Genomic DNA, 22574 nt, shown 5'->3' on the forward strand with positions numbered 1-22574 from the left:
ATTTAGGAGCCAGCTGGCAACAGAGTTCTGGACTATTTGAAGTCTGTGTAAGGACTTTTGAGTGAGACGTGAAAAGAATGTTACAATAATCCAGGTGTGAGGAGATAAAAGCATGTAAGATGGTTTCTGTGTCTTTGAATGATAAAATACTGTAGGTCTTATTTTGGAAATATTCCTTAGTTGGTAAAAACAAGATTGCACAAGCTTTGCAATATGGTGTTCATATGGTGTTGCTGTCATACCAGATGCCAAGATTCTTTGCAACAGGCTTGACTCTATCCTGTAAGGGACCTAAAAATGGCAAAATTTGATTCACTATGTGCTAATTATGACGCAAGAAGCGCGCATATAGGTTTAGGATTTTTTTTTTTTTTTTTTCTTTTCGCATGTCCAAATTTCCGTCAATGATTCCCGGGACACTGAAAGACCGGGTACACCTAAACTTGGTGGGCATGTAACCCCACATGGATAGCATGGAACCATCGTTTTTTCGTTTTGATCTGTAGCCCCCCGCTGGACTGGACCCCGAAAGGAGGGTAGGGCAGACACAGTTTTCTGTGAATATCTCAAAACCGTAGGGTTTAGGAGGACCATTTTTTTTTTGTATGTCGATCTCAAGGGGCCATGTCAACCCATTCCATAACCACTCATTTCATGTATAGCGCCACCTAGTTAAACACAAAAAAAGTAAAAATGTGGTGTTGTAATTGAAGGTATCTGTGACCCTAACATAGTCAGAACTGCACGAAATTGGAAGTGTAGGATCATTATGACATCCTCTGTATGCACGCCAAGTTTTGTGGAATTCCGTTCATGGGGGCCACACAATAAATTAATTTATGTTACTATACACCAACTGGCCTGTAGGTGGCGGAGACAGTTTTCTGTGAATATCTCGAGAACCGTGGGGGCCTAGGAGGTCCACCTTTTTATGTATGTTGGTCTTAAGGGGCATGTCAACCCATCCCATTACCACTTATTTCATGTATAGCCACCTAGTTAAAAATTAAAAAGCAAAAATTAGGTGTTTTCATCACAATATCTCTGGCTGACAAGGTCAAAACTGCACGAAATTAAAAGTGTAGGATCATTATGACACCCTCCGAATGCATGCCAAGTTTTGTGTACTTTTCGTTCATGGGGGCCTTACAATCAAATAATTTATGTGTACATTTAGTGACGCATACACCAACAGGGATTCCCGGGACACTGAAAGACCGGGGGTACACAAAACTTGGTGGGCATGTAACCCCACATGGATAGCATGGAACCATCATTTTTCGTTTTGATCTGTAGCCCCCGCTGGACTGGACCCCCGAAAGGAGGGTAGGGCAGACACAGTTCTCTGTGAATATCTTGAGAACTGTAGGGTTTAGGATGACCATCAATTTTTTTTTGTATGTCGATCTCCAGGGGCCATGTCAACCCATTCCATAACCACTCATTTCATGTATAGCCACCTAGTTAAACACAAAAAGTAAAAATGTGGTGTTGTAATTGAAGGTATCTGTGACCTAACATAGTCAGAACTGCAACGAAATTGGAAGTGTAGGATCATTATGACATCCTCTGTATGCACGCCAAGTTTTGTGGAATTCCGTTCATGGGGGCCACACAATAAATTAATTTATGTTACTATACACCAACTGGCCTGTAGGTGGCCGGAGACAGTTTTCTGTGAATATCTCGAGAACCGTAGGGCCTAGGAGGTCCACCTTTTTATGTATGTTGGTCTTAAGGGGGCATGTCAACCCATCCCATTACCACTTATTTCATGTATAGCCACCTAGTTAAAAATTAAAAGCAAAAATTAGGTGTTTTCATCACAATATCTCTGGCTGACAAGGTCAAAACTGCACGAAATTAAAAGTGTAGGATCATTATGACACCCTCCGAATGCATGCCAAGTTTTGTGTACTTTCGTTCATGGGGGGCCTTACAATCAAATAATTTATGTGTACATTTAGTGGCATTACACCAACAAGGATTTCGGGACACTGAAAGACCGGGTACACAAAACTTGGTGGGCATGTACCCCCACATGGATAGCATGGAACCGTCATTCTTCGTTTTGATCTGTAGCCCCCGCTGGACTGGACCCCCTTAAAGGAGGGTAGGGCAGACACAGTTCTCTGTGAATATCTTGAGAACTGTAGGGCCTAGGATGACCAATCAATTTTTTCCGTATGTTTGCCTCCAGGGTCATCATGTTAACCCATTCCATGTGCACACATGTGCATAAACAGATACACACGCACACACATACATTTACAGTAATCATGCATTATGACACATACTCACACAGTAGACATATGTACGCATGCATGCACATGCACAAACACACATCGCAGGCAAACACACAAGCACGCACATACACACACACACACACACACACACACATAAACATAAATTTGTACACGCACACATGCACACAATTCAAGAATTTTCCCCGTCCTCTACTCCCTGAATTTTTGGTCATTGATACCGGGACACTGAACCACGGGTACATGAAATTTGGTGGGTATGTAGCCCCACTAGACCCGCCCCCGTGCTGGGCCCCCGAACCCATAAAAAAAAAAAAACAGTTTTTCCTAAATAACTACCTGAACCGTGGCACTGAGGATGAAGAATCTTTTATGGTATGTTGGTCTCAAGGGCCCACATCAACCTGGCTCATAATCACTCATTTGTGATTTGCACCCCACCCTGGTAAAAATGAAAATGCAATATTATTCTGCTTTAATCGCCCCTATCTTCAGTTAAGATGTTCAGAACTGCACCAAGTTTTATGTGTATGATTGACCTGGCATTCTCTGGGGGTATGCCAAGTTTTCGTCAGAATTTCATCCATGGGGGGTCTAAAAAATTAGGTTATGTGTACATTTAGTGACTGTACACTCATTGGCCTGTAAATGGCGGTGCACACATATACACATGCACACACACAGGCACCCACATACTATCGGTATTAGAACGGCCGATACATAATTACAAATTCAGTAGGATTAAAGAAAGCCAAAATAAATATTCATCATCATCATCATGGCTGCATTTTCAGTATTGGCGAAGTAGTCGTTTGTCCACTAGATGGCGCATCGTTGCAGTGAGGCGTAATTTTGTTGGAAGTTAAAAGTGGGTTGGAAAAACAATGGACGCTTCCTACAAGGACTGTAATTTACCGCAGCTTAACATCTAATAAGGATAGGACGATGTTCACATGAAGTGTAATTCCCATTTCTTCTTGAAGCGAAATAAATCTGAGGATGTTTATCGGACATGCTTGTTTTTACTGCGAATGCGTTAATCTTGTAATATCAATAAGGACCGTTAAGCGTTGGTTGAGTGATGGAGGCATTTGATTGATTGCATTTGTAGAAAACTATAAATGCGGTTATACCAAGCAAATTGATAGCAGCACTGTTTGTATCTTTCGACTGTCATTTATTGCATGTGCTACAAAATCATTCTGTGCAATGGAAGATTTACCAACGTTACACCGGTCTGATACAGTTTTGCCTATACATGCGTGAGACTGAGACGCCTGTTTATTTTGTTTTAAGTGCGTGCAGGGTGTGAGAGGGGAATCGATGTGCTTTGATTACAGCTTGGTAGTTGTAGTCTGTGAAATTAAAAAGCACGTGTGTGTGAAGTATCCAAACAATGACACCTTCATTTCATTATGGCTGCTTTAGCAACACACCTTAAGCTACTGTGTAGTGGGTCCCATTTAGAAGTGGATACTTCATTCGCGCTTTCCTTGACTCATGGAGCTGCGTGAATGTTATTACAACTTTTCGCCACGATATGACAGTTTAAGTCCGCTTGATCCTGTAAGGCGTAAACCATTGGTTTCCAAAGGAGATTTTATTTGTGTCGCCAGCATAGCCTATTGACAATTTATGTTGTAAATAGGCCTACCTTATAATCCTACCTGTTGCTTAGGGAAGCTAACAGCTTTCTATTAAGGATCTAGTTTGTTAGTTACCGTTTTGTCATAACTCCCTGATGCATTTTTGCATTTAGAATTGCCAGAGCGTATATAGCTCAATCGGAAAATTAAACAATATCGGGTGCCTATGGACTAGGCTGGGTGAACCCAGCCTGATCTGCCCGCTATTTATTTTTTGATTTCTTAAAAGATTGAGCTTGGTCTGATGAAAGCCAGACTAGCCATGGACCTCAGTTACACAATGCAAGGGAACATGAATCAGCCTATATTTGCACGAACAATAACGGACAAAAGCTCTTCAACTTTGGCCCGTTAAAATGTGTATGAACAGTCTAGCGACGCATTTCATCAAGGCCCATTTGGACATGTCAGTTATTTGCACCACTGGTTAGATGTAAAACAACATTTCGTTTCAGACTAGGCTACTGTTACTTAATTTGTGCATTAACAATAACGTTTCAGACTACTGTTACTTAATTTGTGCATTGACAATAAAGTATTACATGAACTAAAGATGGCTAAAATCTTATGTAGAAGAAGAAACATTCACAAAAAATCCATCCATCCAAAATGACCTTTGTTTTGATAGCTGTTGAAAACGGCATGGAACTGACAGAGATGTTTTTGTTTATAAATACATAAAAATAAATAAATAAATAAATAAATAACATTATGCTGATACCTTTTGTTTTTCCCAAATACAATGTAGCCTACAGGTGTATGTGACCTTTCATCAATCCAGTTGCAATGGATGAACTGTGATGAACTGCCCTACTTGTGATTGTTTAGAGATTTTAAAGGTTTTATAACAATGCTACATCTTCTTTGGCTATTCTACAATCTATTCACCTTTTCAGCACCAGTAGGCTACTTTCTGTGGAGCCGCACACACACACTCAGGCATGCCAAACAAGCATACACAAAAGTTTCAAGAGTGGGGGATGGAGTAAAATATGGAGACAAATTGAAGTGTGATTTATTTTCGCGGAACGGATGTACAGGACTGAGCGGCGGTCATATTTTGTACCGCTATGCGGTACATCTAGTTTTCCCAGTAATGACCGGCATTCTATACATTATCCCTTACATATCTGTGAGTGTGCGCACATGCGTTACGTTGCACATTGTGGCAAAGGGGCCATGCCGCTCCGTATACGTTTTCCAAAGTATTCTGTATGTACTGTAGCAATAAAATAAAATAGAAATACATGAATACATTTAGATAAAAAAAAAACAATAATTTAATGAAATACAGCTCAGGAGTCTCGAGTCCGAGTCAAGTCTGAAGTCTTTTGAGTGGAGTAGCAAGTCAAGTCTGAAGTCATTGTTTTCACCTCATTAATTAATATTGTTTTAGGCTAGTGAAAAATAGTTTTCGCAAGTGCAAGGATATGTGGATTCAATTCATCATGTTTGCTATGTCATTAGATAAAATAAATGTTCAAAAAACTAACAAGTCAAACAAAAGCTTTATGGGATGAGATCATAGAAGAAATATCTGGTGTCTCGCAATGTTCATTTCTAATGGAAATGCACCTAGTTTATCTTTTATTTCTTTGCATTGTGCATGCTACATTTACAAATACACTGCAAGATTGGCAGCCCAGCGACTTCTAGTCTGTGCTATAGCCTATGCGACTGTCCGTGCGGCACACCCATAGCCTATTCAACATGACTCAACTTTAGTTGAAAGATTACAGAAGCTAGGTTTAGCTGTGACAATATCCTGGGTAATCCTAACATCAAATCGAATTTGAAAGCCTGGTCACCAGTTGCCAGTTTGTATGGCTAGTTTGCCTACTTAGACTCTGCATAATGAAAAAGCTTTTTATGTCCCCTTTCTTCTTCTTGGGTGGCATAGCTGATCTACAAACCACAAAAAGGGGCAAACATGTACATGCTGAAGGGCAAAGGGAATATCAAAATGTTTTACTTTGGCCTTGTATGGGGTATGTATTGGCAGATAGCCCTGGTAACTTACCGTTGTCGTTAACACTGCTGCTTAACGGCCAGTTCAAAGTAGCCTGTGCATTGCACTCTCCATGCGTGTAGCGTGTGTGTCAGATAACCCTTCCACCTCCCCCTCGGTTTTTCAGCCAATGAGGTTTCTTGTACTGTCGTGCTGGCTGTCGGAATGATCAGCAGCACAAAGTTTACTAAAATATTGGTGGGGACAATTTTGTCATCTTAAAATTTTGATTAGGACTAGTCCTTAGCGTCCCACCCTAAATCTACTCCCGTGGTTCCCAAAACAGACCCCTGTGGTACACCATATTCAACAGAAGAATAAGAAGACACATAGTTGTTCACAGAGACACAGAACTTTCTATTTGACAACTAGGATGTAAACCATTGCAATGCAGTACCAGATAATTCCACAGTATGCAGTGATCAATTGTGTCAAAGGCTGCACTAAGGTCCAGAAGTAGTGATGATGAAACAGTTAATGATTTGTGTGAGCTCTGTGTACAAAGAGGTCAACAGTGTAAAGGTTGATAAACTGACCAAACTTAGGACTAGTATATATGCATTAGTAGAAATACTTTATATTCAGTTGCCTTTTTGGAAGGTAAGTGCTGCAGAGTGTTGTAATACCATTTAGTGTTGCTTCAATAGAATGAAGTGATATTATTGTAAAATAACTCTATTACTCTTATTATGGTTGTCTAGTTGTTGTATGGGCATAAAACTTGGACATTCACTCATGAAAAATAAGTAATTAATTGCAACTAAATGTGTTCAAAAATGTAGATTCTCCTATTTAAAGGGACACCAGGCAACGTTTTCATGTTAATTAATCATCTTCGTAAGTCGGTATATGGTTAAATGACTCATTACGGGCTAATGAATGAAGGCTCTCGCCCGCCCTACTGCCTGTAGAAAGAATATCCCACTTGCAAGTTGATTGTATCCTACCCGCCGACGAAGCAGGATCAGTTTACAGCACAGCGGTAGGCTAACGAAACGCTAGAGATTGTTGCAAACATGTGTATAATGGCAGAGCCGGCGAAGAAGCAGCGAAAACCATTGACGGAAGACGCAAAGAAAAGGAAAAGAGCTTCAGACCGAGCTAGGGGGAGTTTCATAGAGAAAAAGCATCAGGCTTGCCTGGTGTCCCTTTAAACAGTTTTTTATGATGCTTCCTCTGAAACCCAATCCAATGCTGTTATCTGCCGATACTGATTTTGCGTGCATCCCTAAAACATACAGTTAAGAACAAAATTATTCATACCCCTAGCAAATATTGACGTAATGTTGATTTTCTCTTTACCAATATGTTTGTTCTGACTGAAAATGACACTGCCACATACCAAAAGACAATGTGATAGAAACATGGAATCAAAAAATAATCGTTTTTATCTTTTTTAAATTTGTTATGAAAAATGGCATGTCCAAAATTATTCATACACCTTTTAAATAGGCAATCTGGGTTTTGAGGCAGGAACTACTATTTGCAATCACTTTGGCTTTGTGCTAACTTTTTTGACAGATTGAGGTCTGGACTCTAAAATGTTGACATTATTTTCTGTTAACTATTTCTTGCCTTGTTTGGCTGTATGTTTTGGATAATTGTTTAATTGTCCAATTATGTCTATTGGGGCAGGACTCTTGGCACACTGCCTGATCTTTTCCTCCAGAATCTCAGTGTAGCCTCTTGCTTTAGTGTTACCGGTTACTTTGAGAAGGTCAACAGGTCCCCCTGGTTGAAAAACATCCCAAAAGAATACTTTTCTAACCCCCACAATTGAAATGGACATGGTGTCATTGGAATTTAATGCTTCTTTTTTTTATGCCTATCGCCAATCTCTTAGGCCATGTCCCTGGGTCAAAAAAAAAAAATCCAGCGAAAGCTAAATTCTTGTCCAGGTGTGTGCCCTTATAAAGGTTTAGCTGAGTTGTGCATGTTTGGAGAAGAGTGATCCATGATAAGCATCAAAGATGACCAAGTGATCCATTTTGAGATGGAGTGAAAATGTCAACCACCAAACACCATCCACAATGTGGAGAATAGCTATAGAAATGTATTTGTTTTGGGTGTTTTTCAGACAATGGAACCTGGTGAACTTATCAAAGTAAACAGTAACACTAAAACAAGGGGCTTCATTGAGATTTTTGGTGGAAAAGATCAGGCAGTCTGCCGAGAGACCTGCCCCAATGGGCATCATTGGACCATTAAACCACACAATGATCCAAAACATACAGCCAAACAAGACAAGAAATGGTTAACTGAGAACAATATCATTTTAGAGTCCAGACCTAGCCTGGGTGTTCCCATGCTGCCTTGCGCGCGATTTGATTCACGCTGCTAGGGCAGCCTGGAGACCATGGAGCAAATTTTCGCCTGAGATAGGGAACCAATCACAGAACAGGGGGGAAAGCAAGACGATGATGAGCTATGCACAGACGCATTTGATAGACATCCGTGGCACCCAATAAACGGATCTGGGCATTTTTTTCAAATACGAGAAAATGAACGTTTGGTTCCCAGACCACGTCTCATTGAGAAGTGGTGGCGCTAGCCAGGCTAGTCCAGACCTCAATCCGTCAAAAAAGTGAGCACAAGGCCAGAGTGATGGCAAATAATCGTTCCTGACTGAAAACCCGGATTGCTGTTAAAAAGGTGTGGTCTAGAATCAGAGACATGGAAAGGCTTGGTAGATATTATAAGAACCATTTTGAGAGTTGTGAATGCAAATAAAGATGTTTCCATTGATTATTTAAAAAGAATATGAATAATTTTGGACTTCAAAACTGTGCAACTCACCGAGTGGTTAGTGGTGTTCGTTGATTATTAAAAACAATTATTAAACGGCTCTTCACAATGCTAGTAGAACGCTCCATTGACTTGAATGGGATTTCCCAACATTCTACGGTAAAATATTTTCATGTAATTACTGCTGCAAACATATAATTACCGCTGTCAATGGCAACGGGTTTTGTGCTGCTGATTTAAGTTTTTCATATCACTCAGCAAGTAGTTTGGTCACTTCTTGCATTGGAACTTCATTCAAAAGTGAAAGCAGACGGTTGATCAGCTGTGTTCTAAAGAATGTTTGATTTAAGTTCAGCGTGTGTTGCGAACTATTTGCTTCTCAGCAAAAGCCACAACGAAACGGTAACAAATAAGTGTAAAGAGCCATATCGTGGAGAGTATTTTTTCGTTTTGGCAAGTAGCCGTAATAAGCGGGATAATGTATAGAACGCCGGTCATTACTGGGAAAATAAGTCCCTTCAGGGCGAAGCAAGACCCCTCCGCTGGCGTGTCGGGGTCCAGTTCGCCCTGTCGGGACTTATTTTCCCAGTAATGACCGGCGTATACATTATCCCTTACATATATCGGTGCAATGTATGATTTCCAGCTGTGTTATTTGCTATAGTGGAACTAAATTTTCAGATACCTCACAACCGCGTATAAACTTCCGCTCAATATTTGAGCCTGAAGCATAGACAGTAAAATGTAAACAGCCCCCGTTTCCGTTTCCGGTGGCAAAGTAATATCAACGTGCAATGAATCTTCCAACAGAAATCAATGGGATTTTACGAAATGTCAAATAAAACACGACAGAAACTGTATTTCGCTACGCTACTTGTTTTGGAACATCAACAAACTCGGTGAGTTGCACAGTTTTGAAAACGAACGTTAAGGGTTGTTTTAAGGACATGTTTGTGCATGCCCATAGGCAGCCACTCTGAAGTAGTCAAAAGCGATTCAAAACGAGTCAGAAAAGTCGAGACAGGACCCATTGTCAAAATGTCGGTGTCCACCACTCTAGTTCATCCAAAACAAACCAGAAAAGGGACTCAAAGTGCTAAATACCGGAATTATCCTTTAACTGTACATATTTATTTTCTTTGTTTATCTGTTAATAGGCTCTGAATGTTATGCTTTAACATTAGGTAGGCCTATGCTTTAAAAAGGTTTCTATGGATTATCACACAGTCCTTGCATTTATACTGTCTATAGACATCCGTGTGTTTTGCAGCAAAGTCCCTGAACATCTTGTGTATGTATTTTCTAGATAAAACATGGAGAAGGCAATCCTGTGTTTGTTAATTGCTGTGCTGGCACTTTCCAGCTGTGGGGGTCATAAAGATAAGAAAAATGACCATGGCCACAGAGAGGGGCATGACCATGGACGTGGGCGCGAAGAGGGGCATGACCATGGACGTGGGAGCGGAGAGGGGCATGACCATGGACGTGGGCGCGAAGAGGGGCATGACCATGGACGTGGGCGCGAAGAGGGGCATGACCATGGACGTGGGAGCGGAGAGGGGCATGAAGGTGGACGTGGGCATGGGCATGGTCGGGGCCACGGGCATGGGCATGGGCATGGGCATGGGCATAGACGTTGCAACAGTACGACTATGAAACTAGTTCGCCCAAACGGCATGTTTGCCTTCAGTCTGTATAAGCAGATTGTGTCCCATGCTAAATATCAGGACGAGAATGTCTTTTTCTCTCCACTAAGTTTGTCAGTTGCACTAGCAGCGTTGACCCTTGGGGCCGGAGGCGAGACCTACGAGGCACTTTTAGACGGGCTGGCATTCAACAAATCTGACATTACCGAAGAGGGGGTGCATGAAGGTTTTCATGATATCCTGCAAAACATCAATAAGCAACAGGGAATTGACCTGAAATCTGGAAGTGCATTGTTTGTGAGTGATGCTTTCAAGCCAAAAACAGCATTTTTGGAAGATATGAAGACATTCTACCTCTCTGATGGCTTCACAACAGATTTCACCAAGAATGCAGAGGCTGCTAAAATGATCAATGACTATGTGAAAAATGGAACAAATGGAAAAATTAGCAATTTGGTGGACCAGCTTGACCCAGCAACTGTGATGTACCTTGTTAGCTATATATATTTTAAAGGTATGACAGTAGATCTTTTTCTATAAGGGGAAACAATCTGCCATTCTTTTTTATCTTTCATATCTACATCCTCACCTACAGTACATCAACAGTTTTTATGTATTATGTATTTTTGTTATTTATGTATGTTATTTGTAGGTAAATGGGAGGTTCCCTTCAATCCTAAATTGACCACAGATGGATTATTTAAGGTGAATGACAAAACAAGTGTACCAGTGAAGATGATGAGGAAGAAGCAGAAGTATGATGTGTACTACGACAAGGAAGTATCCACCACTGTTCTTCGGCTCCCTTACACCAAATCAGTTTCTATGATGCTTCTGCTTCCTGACAAAGATCTGACTGGTCTAGAGGATGTTGTATGCCCAGAACATGTAGCCAAATGGAATAGATGGATGAAGGAAAGGTAAACTATTGCAATAACCCCTAGCAGTCTTAATCTTAATTGTATCTAATTAGATTGCACATTTCAGTTACCAGGTTATTTAGGTTACTTGTTTACAATCAGGTTCTTTAGATTATCTTGGTTCGTATATATCTTAAAACCTGTCTAAAACTGTTCTAGTTAACATGAAAGACAATGTCCAAGGGTCCACAGGTTTGACTATTTTGCCTTTCTTCTTTAGGGAAGCCCTGGTGTCTATACCAAAGTTATCCATTAAAACATCATATTCCCTCAGAAGCCTGCTGAGTGGAATGGGAATGGCAAACATATTCAGCAACAGTGCCAACTTTAGTGGCATTGCTGATGACCCTGTTCTTGTGTCTGAGGTAAGTATATCCAGGTTTTGCCCTGCATAATTGTCAGGAATTGTCCTTATGTCAGGAATCTGCAGGATAATGGTTTGCTTGATGAGTATTTGAAGCTTTTGATTGGATTTCCTCATTCTGTGGTTAACAGGATCTCTCTCATCTCTTTAAGGTCATACAGAAAGCCACTCTTGACATAGATGAGGCTGGGTCCACAGCAACTGCAGCTACAGGAGTGGTTTTAATGCCTACGTCTTTAAGATCTTTTGAAACAATCACATTTGATCGGCCATTTATGGTTTTGATCTCAAACCGTGACACAAGAAGCATCTTGTTTTTGGGAAAAGTAGTCAACCCAGCAACAAAATAAGATTGTAAATGTGTAGTAGGTTGAGTTTAGATCTTCTGAATATAATTGAGAGCTGTATAGGCTAGAACAGGATGTTTTATAATTTGCATGTAAACTTTTGATCAGGAATAAAATTGTAACTTTCTTTAAATGTTGTGTTTCCATCTTTAAAAAAAAAAAATCCATATAGACGTCTGTAAGAGTGAGGAAAAAAGAGACACTATAGCCTAAATTTTCTCACAGATAAAAATGCACCAATTACGGGGTGACAAATACATCGGCCCAATCTTCATCCAATCATCCTACTGCCAATGGGTTATTATGGCAATGCTGCTTTTAGACTGGCCTCTAACCCTAAAACTGCCTGGCTTGGTAGTACCTTGGTAACCCCCACCGGTATAGTCTTCAGGGTCACAGAGGCATACACGCCTCCCCATACACGCCTCCCCACCACGACAAGTAGCAACAATAGGGGAGTGTTTTTTTGTGTGTTTTTTTTATTTATTTTTTATTATTTTTATTTTTTATTTGTAAAGTTTTTTATGTTTGTTTTTTTAAATCCAGCTTGGATCCTCGACCCCTTCTCTGTGGCTCCCTATATCAGTTCCTAGTTTGTTCTTTGCTTAGTTCTTCCGCTCTGGGTCATATTCATCTAAAAAATCAGGTAACTGTGAGTTTGTGCAGCTAGTTCCACGACATTCTCCGCAAATGGCAGTGCAAGGGAGTCCATGTTTTTTGCATCTCTTTGTGCTGTAGTCTTTCTTGCAACTACAGCGCACTTCATCTAGTATTTCTGGTTTCACACACACACACACACACACATGCATACACTCACTCACACACACACACGCACACACACACACAGTATCTGTTTCCAGTGTCTGAGGCCAACCTTCTCCACGTAAAAATAATATATAGAATTGTATGACACACACACACACATACACACACACACACACTCACACGCACACACACACACACACGCACACATACACACATGCATACACTCACACACACACACACACACACACACATGCATATACTCATACACACGCACACACACAGACACACACACACACACACTGTGTCTGTTTCCAATGTCTGAGGCCAACCTTCTCCACGGAAAAATAATATATAGAATTGTATGAGAATCCAGCCCAGAAGTGGTGCCAATCATTTGTAAATTTACCAGCCCAAAATCTGACCACGTTACTAATGACTAAAATGGGATGGTATATTTTGACTTTGCAAATAAAAATAAAAAATAGAAAGCAACTGGAGGCAAGATCGTGCAATCAATTCTTAAGGTCACTATAAGTCTTTTTGTGGCAAGTGACCCAGGTAAGTGTGGCAAGACACTTCAAATGTATCATGTTTATGCATAGGTTAACTTATTGAATGGACATGAATGTGTCAGTTATTTGGCCCCTGTTTTTACAGTACATGAAAAAGCACTGTTCTGTTCTTCTTATGCTTCTTCTTTCGCTGATCACTTTTGTTTTTTGCAATTCAGCTTGAACTGTTTCACGTAGAAACTTTATTCAAACTTTGTAATGTAGGTCTTCTATAGGACAAAGCTGCTATGTATTTTTTATCTCTGTAACTTTTTTTTCTACTTGTGTTTTTTCTACTTGCCATAAGTCAATTAGGCCTAGTGTTGAGCTCATTTGCATATTTAAAATGGATTTTTCCAAGAAACTTGTACAACAAAAATGTTACTTTTCATGTATACTTTCACTGTGTGAGATTTGATTGTGATAGGAGTAAAGGAAAAAATAAGCCCATTAGGGTGTATTTTGGGCATATTCGATTAGTATATTGCTCATTTACATATTCAAATTCCTTTTCAAAGAAACTTCTAATACAAAATGTTTTACTTTTCATGTAGACTTTCATTGTGTAAAGTTTTATTGTGGTAGGAGTAAAGGAATGAAATAGCCTCATTGGGGTGTATTGTTGTCTGGCCTTCTGGCACACATCTTTGATTGATGAGAATTAAACATATGTCCTCAACTAGGATTTCTTAGGACTTTTAGTATGTTATTCTGGACACCTCTTAGAAATGATCTATGCTGAAAAAATATTTTACAATTACTTCTATTTCTGGCTCCAAAATGAGTTAGTTTGTCTGGACTACATCCTCACAAACAAACGCAAGAACTTATCGATTATGCTGAAATCCATCAGCGTGCATGCGCGAGGCGATTTTTTTTTTTCGATTGCTTACGCCTAACATTACAGAACTCCAGTGATTGTGGTTGTTGATTTTCTGCCATGGCTGAAAACACGGGGGAAGGAGGTAACGTGAAAGAAGAAGGATATTTTTATCGAGAACGAATAAAATGTTCCCCCGAAGAGGAAGCAAGACTCGAAAGACAACACTTTTGGAAAGTTATCGATGCATTTAGATATTACAGGTATTGCAATTTGTTGTAACTTACACGGACGTAAGCGTAGCTAGCTAGCTCGCTAGCTAACAGAATAGTATAGCTAGCGTAATTATTAGCTGGATAGGAAATGCCAAATTGACATAGTCAAACGCTTTGGTGAAGTATAACTTGGGAGGTTTTTGCTTTGTCTGGACATGATTCACTTGGACGTCTGTAACGAACGACTTCCACAACTAGCATGCTAGCTAGCGAGCAGCCCTCGTTTTGTAGGCTGCGATGTACAGTAGCAAAACTAAAGCTTTAAGATCATACAGCGTCAGTGTAACGTTACTGTCTTTATGTAAATCGTAAATCAGGTTTCTCGGCCAAGTATACTTGCGTATACAAGGAATTTGGTCACTGCATTTATCCCTATTAATGCATTTATCCCTTATCACTATTATTAGTGAGCACAGTGAACACACAGTGAGGTAAAGCACACACTAACCTGGAGCAGTGCGCTGCCTTGCTACAGCGGCGCTCGGGAAGCAGTGGTGCCTGCCTTGCTCAAGGGCACAGCCGTTATTACTGGTAGGGGATCGAACCGGCAACCCTCCGGTTGCAAGCCCGAAGCCCCAACCAGTAGGCCACGAATGCCCCAAAATGACAAATATAATTTTTTATCAAAATTACAGTAATACATTTACTGGGAAACAAATACTTTAAAAGAGCATTTGGGTAGGATAACCTTAACACACCCTGGCTAGAACCTTGGTAAAGTTATCTATGATACATTAGTAGCCTAAGCGAGATTGTAACATTTTGTTCGAAAGCAGAATGCAGTTTTACCACACGGACAATGTGGCAGTGTGTTACAGTAAGTTATTTTGACGTTATGACTTTGTTGTTCACTGTTGCATATCGGTGGCATTGACCGAAATAGTTTTTTTTTTTGGACCAGGCTTTTAGTATAAAATGAAAACCTCCTCGTCAGGTTCAAAAGTACGTTACCATTATAGTGTCTAGGTGGAAAATTATGTGTCCTGAATACATGCACCCACACAGATGTGTAGGCACAAGTATTCCCAATATATTTTCTGAACAGTGACTAGTCTCTGAGTCACTGAAATCCTACTCCGAGTAGGAGAGATCATAACTTGTGGGATTTTTGTGTATAGAACTTTTTTTTCTCCTTGTTAGTGCTCTTATTTCAATCACATCAGCTGTTCATGTTCCCTGTTTTATATGTATCATTTCTCCCATTTTGCCATTCTTTGGCGTATAGACAAAACGTCAAAGACTCCAGCAAAATTGGGTGGGAGTCAAGAGATTAAATGAGCTTGGGTTGACCTGAATGAATAAGCCCTGAGGGCAATGTAAGGTATGACCACGATTATAGTTGCACGCACACAAAAAAATAGACCATCTTTAAAGACTTCACATTGTCGCCCTGGGCAAGAACTACTTATGGGGGGTGTACATACTGGTTAGTTAAGGATGTTAGTGAAATGTGATTGGTTTCACACCCCCAATGAACAGGTCTTCTTTGCAATGTAGCTGGAATGTTATTCCTCCTTTAAGCATCAAGCCAAATTAATGAATGTAAATATTAAATGAAAAACGGTATACAATTAATAAAGAAACACTTATATAAGTATAAAAGTATTGAAAAGGTGTTTATATATATATATATATATATATATATATATAGATATATATATAGATATATATATATATATATATATATATATATATATATATATATATATATATATATATATCAAAGGCTGAAACAAACAAATAAGTGAACAAATGAAAGTTGTTTTTAAACAGTGGGGTGGCCTTGCTGGTTTTAGGTTATATCTGTTCTTTTATTCACTCTCTTTCTCTTTTTCCTCTTTTGCGTGCGCGTCTTTAGAGTTCATGTGCAGGAGCGGGTGAACCGGGCAGAGCGGCAGTTCCGGTGCCTTCCCCAGCACCACCAGCAGCTTCTCTCACAGTTCCTGCCCAACCTGGAAAGGATCCGCCACTGCGTGGACCACAACCAGGATGTGCTGCAGGCCATCATCCACAACTGCGTCCACATGTTTGAAAACATGGAGTATGGTGAATATGTGAGTCCCCCATTAAAGATGGACATTTTTAAATTTGTGAGTTACAAAAAAAAAAAAACTTATTTAATAGTGTCTTCTCAGTATATCAACAAAGTAAAGCTACAACATTATACCGGTCCTGTTGTGCATGTAAGCTATCAGATTAGTTTATTACTGTGGGCTGATACATGTTTCAGGATGATCAGAGAAAGATGCGGCCTTCCTCCACGTTTGACATGGACAAGCTCAAATCTACCATCAAGCAGTTTGTAAGGGACTGGAGCGACACAGGCAAGGCTGAGAGAGACTCCTGCTACATGCCACTCATTGAGGAGATACAGAGACAATTTCCGCCAGACCAGTGGTGCGTCCACATGAAACGGTGTTACCGAATTTGAAGTGTTTTTGCGCACATGTTAAATGTCTCTGTACATTTCCTTGTGTTGGTAGTGATGTGTCAGAGGTCAGCGTCCTTGTGCCTGGTGCTGGTTTGGGTCGGCTAGCGTGGGAAATTGCGCGTCTGGGCTACACCTGCCAGGGGAATGAGTGGAGCTTCTTCATGCTCTTCTCCTCCCATTTTGTGCTCAACAGGTATCCCTCTACTTACAGTGTTCAGTGCTTAATGCATTTTAATATGTGCACTTGCACATTTTGCTATGTTTATAAACAAATAAACTGTGGTGGCTGCATTAAGCAGATTATACCCTGTAAATTGTTGGCATTGGAGTGTAATCCAAACTCCAAACCGAACTGAGAGACCTTGTGCTCACCATTTTGTCTGAGACCTTCAGAGAATCTAACTTTAACACACATGTTTAAGAATCCCCTAGACAGCCCGTCCTGCATGAACACATTTGTGTGGTTTCCTTCTGAAGTCTGAGCGATGTGCTCTCCTTTGTAGATGTGGATGAACTGGTCCATCCTCAAAAGCTCTGACTGGCCTGAAAACAGCCAGAAGAGGGCAGACAGGCAGGCAGGACCAGCACAGCAATGGGAGGCGCTAGTATATCTGCCAGTCTTAAGACCAGCCTTTGCATGCATTCCCTCTCAGGTGTGAGAAGGAGAACTCTATGACCCTGTATCCTTGGGTGCACCAGTTCAGCAATAATAAACGGTCCTCAGACCAGATTAGGCCCGTTGCCTTCCCGGATGTCGACCCACAGAGTCTTCCGGCAAACTCCAACTTCTCCATGGTGGCGGGAGACTTCCAGGAAGTGTACACCGAACCAGGTAAGTGACCTCATCCATCGCCAGATTTTATTTACATGCCAGACACAAGGCTGAAAGTTTTCAGGCAATGTGGTGGGGGAATTCTAGTGTGGGTCTAGTTATCTATTTGAAAATAGATAATTATACATAACACTTTGAACATTATGGTAACTTCAAGTACAGAAATGTGTTCCTTGCTTTAAAGGAACACGGCAACTTTTTGTGAAATCATCTTATTTGGCGTCTATCCCAGAGTTGGAAAAGAGGATAGATACCGTTCTCTTCTCTATGTGTGATAATAATAACAATAACTGTGCAATAACCCAGTTTGACACTATCATAGCGTAATCCACTGGAAGTGAGTTGTTCCAGTTAACCTATAGTTCCCTTTTAGCTATAGGCTAACTGGAATAGCCCACTTCCAGTGGATTATGGATAGGCTAACCGTGTCAGTCTGGGCTACTGCATGCACTGAGAAGAATATGTATCCTCTTACTGAACTCTTTAGTAGATGGCAAATAAGCTAATTTCCCGAAAAGTTGGCATGTTCCTTTAAGCACTGCTAACTGTTTTATTTCAAGTTTTTGCCAGTTTTTTGTATTTATTCATCCTTTTGGACTTTGGGTTAAAATTGAAAGTAAATGAAAATATGTATAATGTGTCATTTCATTTGTGGACAAAGATCTGACATGGCATCATGGCCAAGTTGTGTCATACCTTTGGGGATTTTTCTTATAGAGAAATACTTTATTTCCTTGCAGATACCTGGGATTGCATAGCCACCTGTTTCTTTATCGACACTGCCCACAATGTTATTGACTATGTTGAGACCATCTGGAACATTCTTAAACCTGGCGGGGTCTGGATCAATTTAGGTCAGTGTCTTTCAGTGACTCCTCCCTTAATGACTAATTGTTTGAGTTAAAAATATTAAAGTAACATGTAATTTTGAAAAAGAGCTTATTTGCTGTTTACCCCAGAGTTAGATAAGAGGATACATATCCTTTTTCTCTCTCTGTGCCGTAACTGATGAGCCTAACTTAGCATAACTCACTGAGTTACAACAGTTAGCCTATAACTAAAAGGGAGAACTTTCAAAGTGGGTTATTACATGCACCGAGAAGAGAAGGGTATGTATCCTCTAACTCTGGGGTAGATGTCAAGTAAGCTTATTTCCCAGAAGTTGCCGTATGCCTATGTAACACTTCCTTCTTTTGGTTACTAATACTTATATCTGCATTCCCTCGTTTTAGGACCACTACTGTACCATTTTGAAAATATGGCAAATGAACTTTCCATCGAGCTAAGCTATGAAGACATAAAGGCTGCCATCTTACAGTATGGATTCCAGCTGGAGGTAAATGTTAACTCTTTGGAGTCTCATATTACATCATCATGTAGGGACGGTGAAGGAGGAATGAGTACAAAGTTGGATCCATTTTTCAATCTGTTTTCATTTTTCTCGTATTGAGAATATTAGCAAAAAAATAGGTTGACTTAATTGAGGATCACTTTGTGGATAATTCCAATATTACCACTGATGTTGTTCAGTGAGCTGCAACTAACAATCTTTCACAAATCTGCACATTAATTAGCACTAGTGGCACTGGAATTGGCACATCACATCAGTGCAGTAAAATCAGATCAAAGCTCCAGCTCACTGTTGGATGAGTGATCAATTACTCCTTACAAAATCCATTTTGGACGTGGCTTGTAAAGCTGCAGGTTGAATGAAAAATATTTAAAGATGTGTAAACATTTGAGAATATGTAAATTCAAACATAATAGACATGATAAAGGAAGGTGTAATTATGGTATTGTCTGGAAAGTATTTTTATGAACTTTTTAGCCGGCTACATTTATGAGGAATGCAATTTTAGATATGTCTTCACTTCCCTGCTGTAATTTAATCCTGTAGGATTTGACACAATTAGGATGGCAGTATTTCTGAAGAGGTTTGCCACAGATGGCTTCAAAGTGTCATGATCTTCCTTTGTGTTTAATCTTGCAGACGGAAAGAGAATCAGTCCCCACAACGTACACAGAGAATGACCGCTCTATGCTCAAGTACTTGTACGACTGTGTGTTTTTTGTGATGCGGAAACCAGTCCATCTGTGCAATGGCCAGCAGGACTGGGGAGACAGCCACCAGGAGGAGCAACAGCGAACGGAAGGAGGCAACCAGACTGCCACATGACATCCCACTGAGAACGTGACTATCCTGAGAATCACCGTGCTCTAGAAGGTTGAAACTCTAAAGCACAAGCCATTGATTCCACTCAAGCTTTTGTCATCATGGACAGCAAAATCATCCTCTATGAAGCCATTAAAACAGACACTTGCATTGCATTTGAAAAATGGCGTTGCTTAGCTTCTAAGGACATATGCCACATTTAGGTGCCTCTTGACACTTTTATGTAGTCCTCCCTTTATAGTGTGAGTTCCTCTGTTGCACACTTCTTGGAGGACCTGTTTCTGTCAGTGTTTATTTATTTTCTTACAGTGTACAAAAACATTGGCCGGGGAATAGTCTTTTTTGGCATTTTAGGGTGCTATTCTGAGATGCTGATTTGGATGTGAGTAACTTGTCACTACTTGATGTCAAGTTATTTTACCAGTAACTATACAATTGGACATTATTGAATATCGGAAGTATATCTCAACATCATGGGCAACTTTACAATAAACAGAACGTTTTTATATATGTTCTTACTTTCTCAATTTATTTGAAAGCACTGCTGCAAGCATACTTGAAGAATTACTGAATTTCATAGATGTTCTTGGTTCTTAGGGTGCTCGATTGTTGCTATTCCACTAGGGGGAGCCATGGAGCAGCCGGTTGGCGCAGTAAAGTGACGACATAAACTTTCGACGTCATTTAATGGTAAACGCGCCACAGGCACTGCATCTCGTAACGATAGCTGTGCAGGTGCAAATTAAAGTTGAGTAGGCTTCTGTGATCTGCACATATGACGAAAAGGAGGGCAGAGGGAGCAATTGACCATGATTCGCCTCATAAAAGACTGTGCTTCCAGTCCCTATACAACAACGACATAGCGTTGCCCGCTTTACGAGTTGTCCATGACGCAGACGCACCGTCGTTGCTATCTTTTTTAAGTAGCCATTGCAGAAAGCGAAATTTTTTCGATGACAGAGAAACCCAAGAGTCGTCTCGACCGCGAAAGAGGTCGTTTAAAAACAAGATGAGCTGGACAGCCTTGGCTGATAATGAGAACAATTCTGGAAGGTTCCAGGAGGCACGCGCGCAATCTGTGCCACAGCAGGTTGCTTCAAAGAAACGACCACGCGAGGAGACCCACCTGCAAGGATCAGAACACGTTCGAAATGTAAACAAATATCATGTCACACTTTTATTGTTAAGAAGATTTTGCTTCCTATGACTAATTGGCTATGAGAACATCTGATAAATGAATGTAACGTGCATTATGTATCACATGGTGTCGCTGAAGATCTATGTAGGCTAGGCTAAATGTCAGCTGCTCCATAATAATCCCGTGGCCCAGTTCTGGACCTGAACACGTTAGTGGCGATGCGCATAACACAACTGATCCAGCTAGCAGTATTAGGCCTAGCATTAGCACGGGCTTTTTAAAATAAGTGACAGTCCTTTAAAAGCAATGGAGGTGTGAGTTAGACAGTGCTCAGTACTTTTTACACCATGCTCACACAATGTGACATTTACAATAATGTGTCAATTCTTCTGTTTCTAGGTGACAGAAAAAGCAGATGGAGACTTGAGTACTTTCAACACATTCCTATTCTGGAGACCCCCTCTGCCAGAGCTTGACATGTCATTGTTGCAGAGCGCAGAGCCCACAGCAGCACGATACAGCAGAGACAGCGAATCCATGGAGACATGAAGAAAAAACTATGTCATGGGGAAGGATGGGAGAAGAGGATGGTGAAGTACAGTCTGTACAGTCCAAACCAAAGATTTTAGAGCGGAGCTCTAACGTTAGCTTTAACTCTGACTTTAGACGCGTAGCGCTGTAGATCTAGAATCTTTGGTTCAGACCATGAGTGCATTTGAGCCGGAGGACTAAGTTGTGCACTCAAACAGTGTCTTTCTGAACAGTATACTCCCCTAGAAGACTAGGACATCTGCAGTGTACAAACAGATTAAATAGACCTAAATAAATGACCAAACAATAATCACTCACTGCATCCCCTGAAACTTAATATTCAGCTTAATGGGAGTTTTATATCAACATTTCTTTGAGATACATTGATAGCAGTTTTACATGACTCCGAGAACTAGATTTTTTTGGAGTGTGAATATTGATGAGCTCAGTGTTAGGGGTTTGTAATGGTACCTGTTACTTTATATAGTCAGGAGTTGCCAACTCAGCTTCCAGAGGAGTTAAGGCCATCGAAATATCATTACTACTTTGTTTGCTCTAATGCTTTGCCTTGATTGAATCGAACCAATTTGCAAGGCGGAGTAGGAATGTCTAGGCCTACCTAATAAAAATCCTGTGTTGTCTTCACATAAAAGTACATAAATGTTTTATTTGGTACCTTTTCAGTTTTCAGATGTTTTGCATTATGTTAGTGGAAATTGATCAGTGTAAGAGACCTGAACTGCCACTGCCATACTGTACTGTAATTGCTTTTTGGCAATTAAATTTGTTTTCCCTATATATTTTGTGGTTTTGTCTCATGAGAATTTGCTTTGTTATTATTGTTTGTCATCAGTATCTGTACCCAGCTCTTTGCTCCTTTGGAATGATGTAACAGTTGTTTTAAGATAATTAATTCAGAAAAGGGACCTCGCCCAGTTAAAGTGTGCTCCATCATGTCAGCCTTCCCTACTAACACAGAACGTTTAGGGAACGTTAGTTCACGGTTCTCTAAAGGTTAGTTCGAACCAAACCAAAAACTAATGTTTAGGAAACGCTAACGTTCCCTAAACGTTAAGGGAACCAACCAACTGAAACGTTCTCCTGTGGTTGCACTGTAC

General features: G+C 40.4%; 3 protein-coding genes across 5 annotated transcripts; all 3 read left to right on the forward strand.

Annotated features, from left to right (window-relative positions):
- Positions 1-6499: 6499 nt before the first annotated feature.
- Positions 6500-12073, forward strand: LOC125294738 (serine protease inhibitor A3L-like). Of its 3 annotated transcripts, XM_048243705.1 has the most exons (6): positions 6500-6518; positions 9970-10072; positions 10163-10823; positions 10962-11229; positions 11450-11594; positions 11746-12073. In XM_048243705.1, exons 2-6 carry the CDS (start codon positions 9977-9979, stop codon positions 11941-11943), a joined length of 1368 nt encoding a protein of 455 aa, XP_048099662.1. In that variant the 5' UTR covers positions 6500-6518; positions 9970-9976; the 3' UTR covers positions 11944-12073. The 3 variants fall into 3 exon arrangements, with proteins under 3 accessions (XP_048099662.1, XP_048099660.1, XP_048099661.1); XM_048243703.1 differs by having other exon boundaries at positions 9970-10823; XM_048243704.1 differs by lacking the exon at positions 6500-6518 and adding an exon at positions 6877-6900 and having other exon boundaries at positions 9970-10823.
- A 2101-nt stretch (positions 12074-14174) lies between these two features.
- Positions 14175-20295, forward strand: carnmt1 (carnosine N-methyltransferase 1). Its single transcript, XM_048244491.1, has 8 exons — positions 14175-14339; positions 16210-16405; positions 16582-16748; positions 16835-16975; positions 17436-17614; positions 18355-18468; positions 18847-18950; positions 19605-20295. Exons 1-8 carry the CDS (start codon positions 14197-14199, stop codon positions 19788-19790), a joined length of 1230 nt encoding a protein of 409 aa, XP_048100448.1. The 5' UTR covers positions 14175-14196; the 3' UTR covers positions 19791-20295.
- Positions 20296-20477: 182 nt separating this feature from the next.
- Positions 20478-22254, forward strand: wu:fa19b12 (uncharacterized protein LOC560551 homolog). The gene is made up of 2 exons (XM_048243859.1): positions 20478-20940; positions 21325-22254. The coding sequence occupies exons 1-2, from the start codon at positions 20563-20565 to the stop codon at positions 21472-21474; spliced, it is 528 nt and encodes a 175-aa protein (XP_048099816.1). The 5' UTR covers positions 20478-20562; the 3' UTR covers positions 21475-22254.
- Positions 22255-22574: the final 320 nt, after the last annotated feature.

Source organism: Alosa alosa, chromosome 5, assembly GCF_017589495.1.
Source record: "Alosa alosa isolate M-15738 ecotype Scorff River chromosome 5, AALO_Geno_1.1, whole genome shotgun sequence".
Classification (NCBI taxonomy): domain Eukaryota; kingdom Metazoa; phylum Chordata; class Actinopteri; order Clupeiformes; family Clupeidae; genus Alosa; species Alosa alosa.

What these genes read in the sequence shown, in the direction of transcription:
- LOC125294738 (XM_048243703.1), top strand. Translation starts at nt 9,977, where the DNA reads ATGGAGAAGGCAATCCTGTGTTTGTTAATTGCTGTGCTGGCACTTTCC. An exon ending in TAGCTATATATATTTTAAAG is followed by an intron (nt 10,824 to 10,961) that starts GTATGACAGTAG and finishes TGTTATTTGTAG; the next exon opens with GTAAATGGGAGGTTCCCTTC. An exon ending in ACCCTGTTCTTGTGTCTGAG is followed by an intron (nt 11,595 to 11,745) that starts GTAAGTATATCC and finishes CATCTCTTTAAG; the next exon opens with GTCATACAGAAAGCCACTCT.
- carnmt1 (XM_048244491.1), top strand. Translation starts at nt 14,197, where the DNA reads ATGGCTGAAAACACGGGGGAAGGAGGTAACGTGAAAGAAGAAGGATAT. An exon ending in ACATGGAGTATGGTGAATAT is followed by an intron (nt 16,406 to 16,581) that starts GTGAGTCCCCCA and finishes TACATGTTTCAG; the next exon opens with GATGATCAGAGAAAGATGCG. An exon ending in TCCCATTTTGTGCTCAACAG is followed by an intron (nt 16,976 to 17,435) that starts GTATCCCTCTAC and finishes ATTCCCTCTCAG; the next exon opens with GTGTGAGAAGGAGAACTCTA.
- wu:fa19b12 (XM_048243859.1), top strand. Translation starts at nt 20,563, where the DNA reads ATGACGAAAAGGAGGGCAGAGGGAGCAATTGACCATGATTCGCCTCAT. An exon ending in GATCAGAACACGTTCGAAAT is followed by an intron (nt 20,941 to 21,324) that starts GTAAACAAATAT and finishes TTCTGTTTCTAG; the next exon opens with GTGACAGAAAAAGCAGATGG.